Below are 16,529 nucleotides of genomic sequence, written 5' to 3' on the forward strand. Positions count from 1 at the left end.
TTTTCTTTCTTTTTTATAAATTGTTAAAAAACATATAAAATTTACTCTCTTAACCATCTTTAAGTGTATAGTTTTGTCATGTTAACTGTATTTATATTCTTGCATAACATCTCTAGGACATTTTCATCTTGTAAAACTAAAATTCTATACTCATTGAACAACTCTCCAGATCTCCCTCCCTCCAGCTCCTGACAACTACCATTCTACTTTCTATTTCCATGATTTTGACTACTCTAGATATCTCACATAAGTGGAGTCATACAGTATTTGTTCTTTTGCAGCAGCTTATTTCACTCAGCATAATGTCCTCAAGTTTCATCCATGTTGTAGCATGTAATAGTATTTCCTTCTTTATTTTTTTAAGGCTGAATAATATTCCATTGTATATGTACACTATGTTCCCTTTATCCATTTATCTGTTAATGGACATTTGAGCTGCTTCCACCTCTTGGCTGTTGTGAATAATGCTGCAATGAATATGGGTGTACACATATCTCTTCAAGACGATGCTTTAAATTCTTTCAGTTCTTTTAGGAATATACCTAGAAGTGGAAGAGGCCTTCCTCTTTGACTAGAAATTTTGTCCTTGGACTTCCTGGTCTAAAAATAGGTCCCTCACCCCTCTCACTCAGTACATCCTTATCCTGTTCAATTTTTCTTACTAATACTTGACTTTATAATTTATGTATTTGTCTCTCATAGTAGAATGTTAGTTCCATGAGATTAGGAACTTTGTTTTATCCACTATTTTATCATTAGAACTCATACTAGTGCCTTGCACATAGTAGGTACTTAATAATAAAAATTGAAAAAAAAAATAATAAAAATTGAAGGGATGAATAAATTGGATAAAATGGAAAATTTGTAGTAAATGTGCCTGCATTTAAATATCTTTTTTGTTGTTGTTTGATTTTCCTTTTTTCTCTTCCCCTTTCTATTTTCAGAATATGAGTGATGCTATGGCAGTACTGCACAAACTACAGACAGGCTTGGATGTAAATGTAAAATTCACTGGTGTTCGAGTGTTTGAATATACACCAGAATGCATAGTATTTGATCTTCTTGATATTCCTTTGTACCATGGATGGCTAGTGGACCCTCAGGTAAGTAGAAAACCTTAAATTATATGAACACAAATATAGTAAAAATCTATTAATTTGGCAAATTAATCTAGATTTATATTTTCTGATACTTATGTTTTTGTGCTTTTACATGAAATTAGCCATATTGTGAGGTTAAGAGCACAGTCCTCCAGACTGCTAAATCTGCCCAAGACTTCTGACTATCATTTCATGGAGTTAGAGGCCAACTACAAAGCTGAGTCCACATTCTCATCAACACTTGTTATTGTCTATCTTTTTGATTACAGCCATCCTAGTAGGTGTAAAGTTGTATCTCATTGTGGATTGTTTGCATTTCTCTAATGACTAATGATGTTGATCATCTTTTCATGTGCTTATGAGCCATTTGTATATCTTCTTTAGAGAAATATCTGCAGATCTCTTGCCCATTTTTAATTGGGCTATTTGTCTTTTTGTTACTGGGTTCTAAGAGTTCTTTGTATACTTATAATATATAAAGTATGTAAGTATAGAGTATATAGTTTTAGTGCTTAATTTAGGAGTATGATCCATTTTGAGTTGATTTGTATATATAGTTTGGGGAAGGGATCCAACGTTATTCTTCTGCATGTGGATATTCAGTTGTACCAGCCCCATTTGTTGAAAAGGTTATTCTTCCCCCCAGTGAATTGTCTTGGCAGTCAGAGTGATCTTTGTGAAATAAACCCTCCCCTTTATCCCTGCGCCCTACCCTTTTCCTTAAAAGCCTCCAGTGTAACTAAAATAAGATACAAAATCTTTTTTTTTTTTTTTTTTACTTTTTATTGGCATATAGTTGATTTACAATGTTGTGTTGGTTTCAGGTGTAAAGCAAAGTGAATCAGTTATACATGTACATATATCCACTCTTTTTAGATTCTTTTCCTATATAGGCCATTAGAGAGTACTGAGTAGAGTTCCCTGTGCTATACAGTAGGTTCTTATTAGTTATCTATTTTATATATAGTAGTGTGTATATGTCAATCCCAATCTCCCAATTTAACCCTCCCCCCACTTTGCCCCCTGGTAACCATAAGTCTGTTTTCTACATCTGTGACTCTGTTTCTGTTTATTTTAAATTTCATTATTTATTTATTTTTGGCTGTGTTGGGTCTTCATTGCTGTGTGTGGGCTTTCTCTAGTTGTGGCAAGTGGGGGTTACTCTCTGTTCCCACACGCGGGCTTCTCATTGCAGTGGCTTCTCTTGTTGCGGAGCACGGGCTGTAGGCGTGCAGGCTTCAGTAGCACGCAGGCCCTAGAGCACGCAGGCTTCAGTAGTTGCGGTGCATGGGCTCCGTAGTTGTGGCTTGCAGGCTCCAGAACACAGGCTCAGTAGTTGTGGCACACGGGCTTAGTTGCTCCACGGCATGTGGGGTCTTCCCAGATCAGGGCTCGAACCCGTGTCCCCTGCATTGGCAGGCGAATTCTTAACCACTGCACTACCAGGGAAGTCCTTTATTTCTATTTTGTAAATAAGTGCATTTGTAACATTTTTTTAGATACTACATATAAGCGACATCATATGATATATGTCTTTATCTGACTTACTTCAGTCAATATGACAATCTCTGGGTCCATCCATGTTGCTGCAAATGGCATTATTTTGTTCTTTAAAATAAGATACAAAATATTTATTAGAGTTTTTTTTTTTTAAAGAAGATGTTGGAGGTAGGAGTTTATTAATTAATTAATTTATTTTTGCTGTGTTGGGTCTTCGTTTCTGTGCGAGGGCTTTCTCTAGTTGTGGCAAGCGGGGGCCACTCTTCATCGTGGTGCGCGGGCCTCTCACTATCGCGGCCTCTTGTTGCAGAGCACAGGCTCCAGATGCGCAGGCTCAGTAGCTGTGGCTCATGGGCCTAGTTGCTCTGCAGCATGTGGGATCCTCCCAGACCAGGGTTCGAACCCGTGTCCCCTGCATTAGCAGGCAGATTCTCAACCACTGCGCCACCAGGGAAGCCCCTTTATTAGAGTTTTTATGATATACTGTGTGATCTAGACTCTGCCTCCTGTCAAACTTCACCTCATATAATTCTCCCACCTTTTTACTACCCTCCAACACCACCAGCTGCCTTTCTATTTTTCAGACATACCAAGCTCATTTCTAGCTCGGGTTTTTGTACTAGCTGATTGCCCACTGTGGAGCGCTGTTTTACTACCCTAACACATTGTTCTCCCAGATCTCCCCATTTCTACTTCCTCATTATTCAGGTCTTAGATCAGATATCACCTTGTTAGAGAGGGCTTTGCTTGTTGAAATGAGTCACCCTCTTTTCCCCCAGTCATTATCTAGAATTATTATTTATTTATTTACTTGATTGACTCTCATTTCCCAGTAGAGTGTATGTTTTTGGCTTTTTTTAATTGATTATTTATTTCATTTATTATTATTATTATTTTGGCTGCGTTGCGTCTTCATTGCTGTGCATGGTCTTTCTCTAGTTGCAGCGAGCAGGGGCTACTCTTCGTTGCAGTGCGCAGACTTCTCATTGTGGTGGCTTCTCTTGTTGCAGAGCATGGGCTCTAGGCAGGCGGGCTTCAGTAGTTGTGGCATGCAGGCTCAGTAGTTGTGGCTTGTGGGCTCTAGAGTGCAGGCTTAGTAGTTGTGGTGCACGGGCTTAGCTGCTCTGCAGCATGTGGGATCTTCCCGGACCAGGGATCGAACCCGTGTCCCCTGCACTGGCAGGCGGATTCTTAACCACTGCGCCACCAGGGAAGTCTGAGTGTATGTTTTATAAGAGCTGGGCTCTTATTTCTCATTGTTAAGAACAGTGCCTGGAACATAGTAGGTTCTCAATAGATATTAACTGATGGAATGAAACATGCATGCATGATGTACAGGGGAGGAGAGATCATAATAGCAAGGATTTGGTAGTGTTTCTTCATCCCTGTCCTTTGGTAGAAGTAACTGGTATTCTGGGCAGTGAAAGGGTGGGTTACTGTAAGCAGGGCATCTGTATTTATTTTGGCACTCTGTCTCTGAGAACATCACTGAAAAGTCTAAACATGTCCAGCATCTGAAACCTCCAAGGTGCGTCATGTTGGATCCTGGCAGATGGCAATGCCAGGTAGCCTAGATTCTTGAGGAGGATGAACTTATGACCTAAGGAACTTAAGCCTGAGTTTTTAAAAACTGGACTCAGATCATCCCTCTGACTGTATGTGTAGCTACATATTGCCTGGCAAACAGTTGAATTCATATGCTTAAAGAAAAAAAGGTACTCTAATATAGGACAGAAAATTTTCATCAGACTTTTCTGGTCTACACAGTGGTTTCAAACTCTTCGGCCTGAGAGCTGTGCTTTTTATCTATTTTACTTACTTGTTTTGTGACAGAAGGATTCTGATGCTGAGAAAGAAAAAAGAACAAGGCAAAACTTGAAATCTATAGGTCTCTATGAACTATCTCTTAGAACTGGCTAGTTCTTTGTATTATGATTATGTGTACTGCAAATAATTATCTTGCAAATAAATGTCAGTCATTTTCTGGATGGTGGGCCGGCACCATAGTTCAGCCACGGGAAGGTGTTTCTCCATTATTAATTGATAATTAACTCTTTAAGAGCAGCATTGGGGCCTTCCCTGGTGGCGCAGTGGTTAAGAATCCGCCTGCCAATGCAGGGGACATGGGTTCAAGCCTCGGTCCAGGAAGATCCCACATGCGGCGGAGCAGCTAAGCTCACGAGCCACAACTACTGAAGCCCGCATGCCTAGAGCCTGTGCTCTGCAACGAGAGAAGCCACTGAAATGAGAAGCCCAGGTACCACAACAAAGTGTAGCCCCCACTTGCCACAACTAGAGAAAGCCCATGTGCAGCAACAAAGACCCAACTCAGTCTAAAATAAATAAACTAATAATTTTTTAAAAAATTAATTAATTAATTTATTTATGGCTGTGTTGGGTCTTCGTTTCTGTGCAAGGGCTTTCTCTAGTTGTGGCAAGCAGGGGCCACTCTTCATCGTGGTGCGCGGGCCTCTCACTATCGCGGCCTCCCTTGTTGCGGAGCACAGGCTCCAGACGTGCAGGCTCAGTAATTGTGGCTCACGGGCCCAGTTGCTCCGCGGCATGTGGGATCTTCCCAGACCAGGGCTCGAACCCGTGTCCCCTGCATTGGCAGGCAGATTCTCAACCACTGCGCCACCAGGGAAGCCCCTCAACAAATTTTTAAGGATTTAAAATATATGAAGTACAGAATAGTCTCTGACCACAATGCAATTAAACTAGAAATCAGAAAAAACAGTAGAGACTGTCTGGATCAAAACATCATAATGAAACTTAAAGTATATTTTAAACTACACAACAACTAAATATCAAAACTTGTGAGATTTAGCTGAAACAGTTTTTTTTTTTAGCTAAAACAGTTTTTAAAGGGGTTTTTAAAGCCCTAAAATCGAATATTAAGGAATAATGAGACTGAAAATTAATGAGCTTTATATCTATCTTAAGAGCAAAAGTATTAAAATAGAAAGTAAATATATAATAAAGAAGATTAACAAACCTAAAATTCTTCAAAAAGGACTTGAAGAGACACTTCACAAAAATGGATACCCAAATGACCAGTGAACATATGAACTAGTCATCAGGGAAATGCAAATTAAAACCTAAATGAGATACGACTACACACCCATCAGAATGGCTGACATTTAGAAGTCTGACAATACTAAATATTGGAGAAGATATACAGTATAGAGAATTTTCATTCCATGCTAATGATAATGTAAATTGACCACCTCCTTTGGAAAGCAGTTTGGAGTTATCTAGTAAAGTTGAGGATAAGACTCAAGAATTTGATAAGGCAAATTCCCTAGCGAAACTAGATTTGTGAAACAGGATAAATGTACAGGAATGTTCATAGCAGTATTATTTGTCATCGCCCCAAACTGAAAACAACTTGAATAGCCATCAAAAGATGAATGAATAAATGTATTATAGTATATTCATACTATGGAATGCTATAGTACAATGGAAACAAAGAACAGCTGCATACCACTGCATACAACTACCTAGTATGTTATATTTTTGCTTATTTGGTTTATTGTTTGTTCTTTCTCTAGAATATAAACTTTATGAAAGCACAGACCATCTATTTTATTCACTGCTGAGTCTTCAGTTTCTCTAACAGCACCTGGTGCATAGTAGTGCATAAAAGGCATCCAAATGAATTAATTGAATGAAATATTAATGTAGAGATCCTGCCTATGAAATTTGAAATCTTTGTATTTTTCATTGCTAGTCTATAGTAGTACAACTGATTTTTATATATTGATCATGTATTTATTATTCTAGGTGTATTTTTGTGGATTCCTTAGGATTGAAAATTCAGTTCTTTGGAAAGACAATGAAGTTGAGTCACTAAAGAAAATTGCTGTAATCAGTAAAGTTGTTACAAAAAATAAGGAAAATTTAAAGGGATTGTGCTCTCAAACTGCTTCTTAAGGGTCTAAGTTTTCATTTTAAATAAATGAAAACTGAAAGGCATATTCTTTTGTGTCATTTACCTAGAATCATAGCCAAAAGATCCACTTTCAAAGAAACGGCCTTATTTGGCTCTGTATCAGAAGGTTGACAAGTGAATACATTTGTGTGTTTTAAGCTAACATGAACTGTTTAAGATATGTATGTAACATTTTCCACAGTTTCCTGCTTTAATTTATTCAATTAACTGATCTTCAGCCAACCGTCAGTCCCACTTGGATGGTTAAGAGGCTTTTACCATCCTTGAATTTTGCAGGAACAACGAAAAATTATAACCTAGAGCAGTTGTTCTTAAACTTTGCTAGGCAGCAGTGGAATGAAAACTTAGGCACTTGAGAAACAACTTGAGTTTTGAATTCCTTTAGCTTTTTAAAAAGCTCCCAGTTTGAAAACCACTGTCCTTACTATTGTGCAGATCTGTCAATTCTTGTGGTATTCAAAGAGTAGATATTCATGAAGATCATTTGGATGTGGAAAAAAAACATGGCCTCTCTTATTTTTTATTTCATTGTATCAATTTGTGTTAATTAATATATTAATAAAGTACATGTAAATAATTTACAAATAAATATATTTTAGGGATGGGAGGGCAATCAAAGTAAGTTTAGACAGCAGATATCTATTTTGCTTCAATAGTAAAAGCAAAGTATATGGAAGGAGAGTAGAGATGCCCAATTTTATTTTCTTATACCTTAAAACTTTGAATTTATTTTTCTACTGTACCTTCACAGACAAAGATCAAATAAGAATCATGAGGCAAATATTTTCCCTTATTAATATATATTAACTTTTGTTTAGGGAAATAACATTAGTTATGTCTGTTCATATCTCCACTATGCTAGAAACTGTAACAAATAAAATGGGAAACCCTGTTTATCCCATAAATTAACATCTTTTAGATTGGCCTTGCTTTACAATCTTTTTTATAAATTTTTAAAAATTTTATTTTATTTATTTATTTATTTTTGGCTGTGTTGGGCTTTCTCTAGTTGGGGTGAGCGGGGGGCTACTCTTTGTTGCGGTGCACGGGCTTCTCATTGCAGTGGCTTCCCTTGTTGCAGAGCATGGGCTCTAGGCCAGCGGGCTCAGTAGTTGTGGCGCACGGGCTTAGTTGCTCCACCGCATGTGGGATCTTCCTGGACCAGGGCTCGAACCCGTGTCCCCTGCATTGGCAGGTGGATTCTTAACCACTGCGCCACCAGGGAAGCCCGCCTTGCTTTACAATCTTAAGAAATAAAGTTGCATATAATAATTCCATTTTATTAGTTATTGAATAATTGAAATATGGCTAAGCAATATTGTTCGTAATATGTTATTGTGAACCATAAACAAAACTGGAAACTGTTGGGTGTTGATTTTAGTGCTGATTTTCTTTTTTCATAAGTAATACTTTTATATTTAATATTATATTAGAATAAAACCGTCAAGAGTTATATGGGTTTCTTTGTTATTGTTTTTAATTTTATCATGATTAGTGAGACAGTCATTTGTTTTGTAGATTGATGACATTGTAAAAGCTGTTGGTAACTGCAGCTACAACCAGCTAGTGGAGAAGATCATCTCTTGTAAGCAGTCAGACAACAGTGAGCTGGTTAGTGAAGGTGGGTGAGTGTTGCTATTATCTGACTTATTCTTGGCAAAGTAACTTGTCTTAAAATTTAATGTCTTTTAAATGTCTTAAATACAACTTCTAAAAAATAAAAGTGATTCTACCTATGAGAATTAAAAGAAGTAATTATTCATAAAGGTACCAGTGAAAGGTTTTTCCTAGAACCCTTTTTACTTGTTTTGTAAAATCACTCCTGGATTCTAATAAAAGTCTTTGGAATCACTTGCTATCTTTGATATAATCAGTTACCCAGGGGTGACTGACAATTACTCTTTTAAAAAAGGGTTATTACTTGGGAGTACTGAGGGAACTTTATAATTCATCTTGAACACTTCTGTTGACTGAGATGTATATTATGGTACTCAAGTGTTCATTTTAGTAAAGCTCTACCTTATATTTCAGTACAATATAGTATATTAAAGCTCTATTCTGGATCAGAGTACACCTTTGATCATCAGTTTCCCTAATCCTTAGCTAAAATTAAAAATTGCTAAATTCATCAGCATAGAAGTGTTTTTTGTGTGTTTGTTTGTTTGTTTTTTAAGCTGTGTTCCAGTCAGTGAAGGGAAGAGCAGATTTGAAACCAGAGTGCTATCAGGAACCATAGCATTTGGGTATAACTTCACCATCACCCACTTCACTTTTTCATAAATATACACAAATACTGAGACTGCTGTTCTCCTCAGTTTGAAGGGTTAACAAAAGAAAGAGAAATTGTGAGAAGCAGACACACAGTTCTTTCTCATGAGGTATAATAAAAATTTATTATCGTCACTACATTTTAAAAGATTAAAACCAAGTGACTACAAGAGTCCCTAAGAACATATAAAAGAAGATGTGTACGTGAATCTCATACTATATTGATTAATAAGAACCCAACTAATTACACTACTCAATTATCCAGAAGTTTAACATGTTTATGCAAGAGGCCAGTAGCAGGAAAATACACAGTGTGTTAGTTGAGGCTCATCTAGTCTTTTACTTGCAGTAAACACACAGATATTCAGCAATATTGATCATTGATTTGTGTGACGCCTCTTTCACTACAACCTAAGGCAGCAAAGTTTAAATTTTAGGGGAGAGAAGAGCAACAAAAGTTGTTACTAAAAATGTTTTCCCTCAGTTGACAAAATTCCACTCACTAGAACTTTCCATTCTTTATCCAAGCTCTCATTACTGTAAATATTCTTAGAAAGCAGGCTATAAAGAAAGTATCCATCTGTGGATTCCTACTTTCTCAGTAACTTTCAGTATGCTATTCAATAGTAATTGAGAGAAGAATAGGGTCCAGAAAGTGTTAACAGATGGAATGATAGCCAATAAGTGATATTTGGATGAATATATTTATAAGGTAAGAAGCTATGGGAAACACTAATGTTGACAGCATTTTCACCAAGCTAGGCTGCAATGTAATAGGGGTAGGACTTATTACACTACAAGAATGAACAACAACCAAAAAACAGTCCCTTCATCACTTCTCCTTTTTCTCAATGTGGTTTTACAACTATTATTATTATTTCTCTGGTATTGAATCCCTGGGATAATAAAAAACTGTAGCTAATTTGTATAGAATTGATAACTTGAGAAGAATATCTTGGTAAAAGCAAGTAGGAATCTTCCTCTTTAGTGGTATAGAATTTTCAGGTAATATATATCAGAGCTGATTAATTCATTGATATATAAATTTCATAATGGTGAAATTCTGCTTATCATATTTCCATACATAGTCAAGGAAAAATTATATATGAAATTCAGTACAATTAAAAAGCTAAACTCGTTTTTTGTTTATAAGAAATTACAAATATGTAGTCTGCTTGAAATAAGTATTCAATCCCAATGGCTACTTGTATAAGGCACTATGAAATCATTAAGGAAATAAAAGGCCACAATCGACATTTTTTCTTATATAATATAGCAATTAGCTTTTTTTCCATTTTCTTCATCATATTTTCTTGGGTATATTGTTCAACCAAAGTAGTCTGCTTTCTTTTTCTGTTTAGCCTACAACTGTAACTTTCCTCCTGAATCATAAAATATCCCAAAGTGGTTTATTTCTAATCTTTCTTTATTAAAAATTATTAAACTTTGGTCTGAGATGATTTTTTAAAAATTCAAATATTTCATCTCCATAAGGTGCAGAATACAAGAAATATGTTTACTATCATTCTTTTTTGATGAAAAAGAAATATTATTTAGTTAATAGTCAAATAGAATTAGATATTCTTTCAGCTTCTTTCAGAGAACATTTATTTTTTTCTGGTGGCAATACCTTGTAAGTAAAAGTACAGAACTTTTACATGTACATAGAATATTTATTACTTGCTACCTACCTCTTTTGAATATTAATACTTTTTTGAATCAAGTTATAATGATGGGTTGTGGCATGGCAGCAAAAATCAACAAGGAAAAAATAGCACAGTACCAGTTTCCAGACTTCACGATAACTGGTCATTTAATTCCAGAAGATCTCTCAGGAATAATTTCTTTTTTAACAATTGTTTCTAGGTAAAAAAAAATATGCTTAAGGAAATTATTCCAGCATATTCACTTATTCGAGCTCACTTATTGAGCTTTTATTATGTGCCATAAACGCTGAAGATTATAGTTTGAGTTCATATTATTTTTGATTAAATAATATTGATTTCCTTTTTCTCTTTATTTTGGAAAAACTCAAACCCATAAAATTGGAGTAGCACAATGAATATATGTATCTATATACACATTTGTACATATATATGTTTCATCTAAATTCACCAATTATTAGCATATTGAATTTTTACTTTCTGTATTCACACACAATTTTTTTCCTAAATCATGACAATTAATTGCAAATATTATAGCACTTTATCCATTAACTCTCCAATATTTGTCTCCTAAGAACAAAGAATTTTCCTATGTAATCACAGTGCAGTTATCTCAGGAAATTTAACATTGATACAGTACTATTATCTAATATACTGTTTATATTCAGAATTCCCCAGTTGTCCCAGTAATGCCCCTTATAGCTTTTAAGTTTTTTCAGTGTAAGTTTCAATCAAGTATCATTTAATTATCATATCAATTTAGTCTCCTGTAATCTAGAACAGAAGATCCCTATCCTTTTTTCTTTTCTTTTCTTTTCTTTTTGGTCTTTTGTGGTATTTACTTTTCTTTATAGTCCAGGCTGGTTGTTTTATAGAATAGTCCTCAATCTGGATTCATCTGATTGTTTCCTCATTAGTAGATTTGGGTTATATATTTTCCTTGGGAATACTACATAGGCGACATTGTATCTTTCCTAGTGCATCAAATCAGGTGGCACGTGATGTCTGATTATCCCATTGTTGGTGATGTTCAAATAGGATTAAGGTGATATTTACCAGATTTTTTGTTGTTGGAAAGATGCCCTTTGCCATTTGTAATTAATAAGTAATCTCTGATATTATGTTTTGAAACTCCATAATTTGTTTAGTTATGAAAAGTTGAAACTAGATTAGGCTTTTGAATATGCCACTAAAATCACACAGGTGTCACTGTTTACAAGTTGGTAGAAGAATCAGGAAACATTTTTCTCTCTAAGTCTAAATTAGTCTATGCTCTATGGTTTGGGGAGAAATAGAGTTTAGTTTGCATTTATAATAATCAGCACTACATTTTATAAATTAATACCAGTTAAGTTCCAGTCTTCACTTTGCCATAACTAGTTTTATGTCCTTGAGCAAGTCACTTATTCTCTCTGAATCCATGTCCTGTTCTCTAGAAACAAGCAGCTGAGAAAGACTTTTCTAGTATTAAATTTTTGAATTTCATACATGAAAGTAACATTGTGCTATATCTCCACTGAATTTTTATATCTTTTTGAAAGGGTTTTGTAGAGAGTATGTTGTATGAATGAGGTATGGGAGGGACATTTAGAAACATCTTTCTGAAGGAAGTGTTTAGTTACATGGATATTATAGACAGCAGTGGTACTTCTCAGCACAGGCATAATGCTTACTTTTTAAATGCTATATAAGAGAAAATGCTTTAGTATATAACTAATACATTCTACTCAATAACTTAGCATTTAGCAAAGTAATGATAATAATTGAGGAGGGGTCTTATTTCTAAATGTATAAAGCCAGGAAGTTGCAAATGAGCTATAAATTTCCTTTGGCTGTGGCCTTCTGTATAACTTTTTGTACTTCCCATCCTACATTACCAATTCCTTGGAACAGTGTGATACATTGGTAACTTTTTTTTTTTTTTTTTTTTTTGGTAACTTTTTACAACCACTTTGCAGCTTGAAGTGCTATGGCTTGACACTAAAAGTGAGGGAGTGGAATAAATCTATATCATGCAGCTGCCTCTGGCCCTACCAAGTTTATTTTCAATTTTTTGTTGAGTCATCAGTTTATTAACACAGATTCATCTTTACTCCCTATATCTGCACCTCCCTGCTCACTTACAAAACTTTTTAGAGCATTCTCCTCCCCTCTCTTCCTTTTTAAAGAAAGGGAGCAAAAGGAGGAAGGAAGGGGAAGAAGGAAAGAGAGAAAATATAGGCTTTTAAAATATTTATACAACTGATTCTCATTATTACTAGTTATGTTCCATAAAGTTGCTGTGAACACTGAATTAGTGAATACCAAACCACTGCTCATAGGGGAAACACAACATTAGGTTCCTGTGAGCCTCTGGTCACAAGATTTTCATCAACTTATCAATACATAACCTTGTTTTTCGTGTGTTTCTGTTGAGAGACACCTTATTTTTTTTAACATCTTTATTGGAGTATAATTGCTTTACAATGGTGTGTTAGTTTCTGCTTTATAACAAAGTGAGTCAGCTATACATATACATATATCCACATATCTCCTCCTATCCTCCCTGTCCCACCCCTCTAGGTGGTCACAAAGCACGGAGTTGATCTCCCTGTGCTACGCGGCTGCTTCCCACTAGCTATCTGTTTTACATTTGGTAGTATATATAAGTCCATGCCATATATATAAGTCCATGCCACTTAGAGACACCTTGTTTAATATATATTATTGATTCAGTAACATTAAACTCATATCCAACAGCTTCATGCCCGGCTGAAGCTGCAAAAATATGCATAGTCTCTATAAGGCACATCACAACCTTTGTGTGCTTAGGAACGCTAGCTTCAGCATTATGCTTGGGGGCCATTTTACACAGTAAAAATCACTCCAAAGAAGCACAAAAATTTCACAACATGTGATAAATGTGGCATTATCTAGAATGTGAAAATGACATTTGTTCACAGTATGAGAGCTGAAACAAGAAGGTGACACACTGTTGCCTATTTTGACTTCAGTGGGGAATGTGTGTGTTGGGTGACTCAATTTTTTTGCTGCTTTGCACATATTCAGGAATGACCCTGAAAGTGCAACAAGTATTGATTCTTGGAGTTATAAATTTTAGATAATAGGCAAATTAGCGTATATGAACCCGTGTGAATAATGAGGATCAACTGTATGTATAGCTTTTAAAGTAAACCCCAGAAGGTTTCTTTATATTTCATTATGTTTGAAAACAGAAGAGATGATTTCTATTTCTGAACTTGATATATCTACATAATGAGTAGCATATGTTGGAGGAGATTAGGATAAAAATGTCATCAGTTACCCCACTGTTTTCTGTTCAGTCTTATGCCTACTTTTAGTTTTAAGGCAAGAATTGAAAAAAAAAAAAAAAGAATTGAGCAGTTTGTGAATTGAAAATTATCTGGGATCTTTGTCAAAATCTTAAGCAACTCAATTTCTTGAGGCTACTTTTAATTTCTAAACACCTATCCATTGGGGAAGTAGTTGTTGACTTTTGCTAACCCTTACCTTCTTATTGTTTTATTGTGTGTGTTTCTTCTGTTGCAAGGCGCATGAAATCCTTTGTGGAAGTAGGTGTGGTATAAGTAAATACATTTATTGATAAAAAGAATTTCAGATAATTGTTTCTTTAGCCTGGAAATGTCTATAGACACATCTTCCATCGCAGAATTAGAAAAAAAAATCTCCAATTTAGGGCCATCATGTTATAGTAGGAGGAGTCTTATTTTGATTGGCCTTTCTTCATGCTTGGAACACAATGTAAATAGAAAAACTTTAAAATTTTGAAATTATTCTTCCATCTAATATTATGCATTGGTTCCTAGGCTTTGTAGCTGAGCAGTTTCTAAATAACACAGCCACTCAACTGACATACCATGGATTATGTGAACTAACTTCAACGGTTCAGGAAGGAGAACTTTGTGTGTTCTTTCGGAATAATCATTTTAGCACCATGACCAAATACAAGGTATGATATAGAAATAGCTATTGTTATTCTAAACTAAAGGAGCTTGATTTAGAGATGTCTTATGATCTGCTTCAAAATAAAAAATTTTAGCATAATATTCTTTAACCATCAAATTATGAAGGTAATAATTAATTCTTTAGAGTGGAATGGATTAGCAATTTGTTACTTAAAATCAGTTTTTTTAAAATTTAGGTCTCAACTCCATTTTCACAGATTACTGCATTAAAATGTATTTATTATTTTCTTTCTAAGGAAAAAAAAAGATAAGCCCTAATGTTAGAACTAGGATGACTGCTAATGATGGATGTTTACATTTGAGGGCTAAAGGAGTTTAGAGAAAGAATCAAGATTTGTCTTTATGATAGTGTTTCTATTATTAAGTTATCAGTGTGACTTTAAATTCTTTTTATCATGTCACTTATGGCTTTGCCAAAAAAATCTTACTGATTCATCCCTCTTGTTATCTCTTCAATGCTTCCATTTTTACAGCTGCCACCTAATACAGGAGTTTATCAACTTATCTCTAGACTTCTGTGGCAGAATGCTCCTCTGATCAGGTCAATAATATTGCAAAAATGTTAGTAGCACCCAGTGCCTAGAGGATAAAAATGCAAGGTATTTTCTACTATCCCCTTGTGTCAACACTTTGCTTCAGCCATAATGATCTGCCTAATCATTAATAGTCCTCCATCCCCATACACACTTTATGCTTTCCCATTTTGTTTCTTACTCCTAATCCCTATGTGAACATTCTCACTCCTTTTTGCCTATCCAGATTTCACCTATCTTTTAAGAAACATTTTAAATACTAACTCTTCAGTAAAGCTACTTCTTCTCTCCTTAAATCAGTGGTTCTCAACCCAGATTGTATGCTAGAGCTGCCTACGGAGCTATTAAAAAAATACCAATGCCCAGAGCCCAACACCAACTCAATTAAGTCAGAATGTATAGAGGTGAGACCTGAGCAACAGTATTTTTAAAATGTTTTCCAGGTGATTTAAATATGCAGCTAAGGCTCTGGATCACTACTCTACCCTTCCTTCTTTACTTGTTATGGGCCATATTGTCCTTACTTTGCCCTTATTGATGAGTACCTAGTTAACAATTTTCTTTCCATGTAAATGTGTCTCATTTTTCTAAATGAAAGTAAGCTTATTAAAGTCAGGAATCTGACTTTGTATTTCCTTCAACACTTTAATCAGTGAATTGCACAAAGTAGTGTAAAATAATGATTTGTTTGCTTATTTAAGAATACTGTAGGGGCTTCCCTGGTGGCGCAGTGGTTGAGAGTCCGCCTGCCGATGCAAGGGACTCGGGTTCGTGCCCCGGTCTGGGAGGATCCCACGTGCCGCGGAGCGGCTGGGCCCGTGAGCCATGGCCGCTGAGCCTGTGCGTCTGGAGCCTGTGCTCCGCAAGCGGGAGAGGCCACAACAGTGAGAGGCCTGTGTACCGCAAAAAAAAAAAAAGAATACTGTATAGCCCTAGCTCTCCTGCTCCCCTGTTAGTTATAGCAAGGGTTTGTTTGTATTGTTCCCATATTTAAGCTAGATGTGTGCTAGGTATGGGCCCAGATTTATCCATATTCCTCAAACATCTAAGGCCAAAGAACCACAAAATCAGAATTATTGCTACATAATAAATACTGCTAAGTCATCTCACTTTACCTGATCTCTTTAAGTCCACACTTTATTCATTCATTCAACAAATATTTATTGAGCATGATTATGACTGGGTACTTAGCTAAGTATTAGGACTGCAGCCTGAGCAAGGCAGCTATAGTTCCTGCCATTTAAGGACCTCCTAGTTTGACAAGGGACAGATGTTAAATAATTACACAAGTAGGTATCATTTCTATTGAGATACACTCTGTGAAGGGTACCTACAACATGCTGTGAGTACTTTTATTAGGACTTATAACCTATTTGAAGATGTCAGGAAAAAAAGGGGGTGGTGCGGTTAACTAAGCAGATGGAACATGTGTGCAGAAGCCCTGAGGAGGGAAATAACCTAACTTTTTAAGGAATTCGAAGAAGGGCTATGTGACTGAAGCATAGAAAATAAGAGGCATGATGTAA

At 35.7% G+C, this 16,529-nt stretch overlaps 1 protein-coding gene across 2 annotated transcripts in view; it reads left to right on the plus strand.

Annotated features, from left to right (window-relative positions):
* The window catches only part of MINDY2 (MINDY lysine 48 deubiquitinase 2), a 72,442-nt gene that overhangs the window by 33,631 nt on the left and 22,282 nt on the right, over window positions 1–16,529 (plus strand). For both annotated transcript variants that reach the window (XM_065871224.1, XM_065871225.1), the window contains exons 4-6: window positions 945–1,103; window positions 8,071–8,173; window positions 14,312–14,454. In XM_065871224.1, the coding sequence (XP_065727296.1) occupies window positions 945–1,103; window positions 8,071–8,173; window positions 14,312–14,454 (405 nt within the window). The remainder of the gene's footprint in view (window positions 1–944; window positions 1,104–8,070; window positions 8,174–14,311; window positions 14,455–16,529) is intronic.

This window comes from Phocoena phocoena, chromosome 2 (assembly GCF_963924675.1).
Source record: "Phocoena phocoena chromosome 2, mPhoPho1.1, whole genome shotgun sequence".
NCBI classification, from domain to species: domain Eukaryota; kingdom Metazoa; phylum Chordata; class Mammalia; order Artiodactyla; family Phocoenidae; genus Phocoena; species Phocoena phocoena.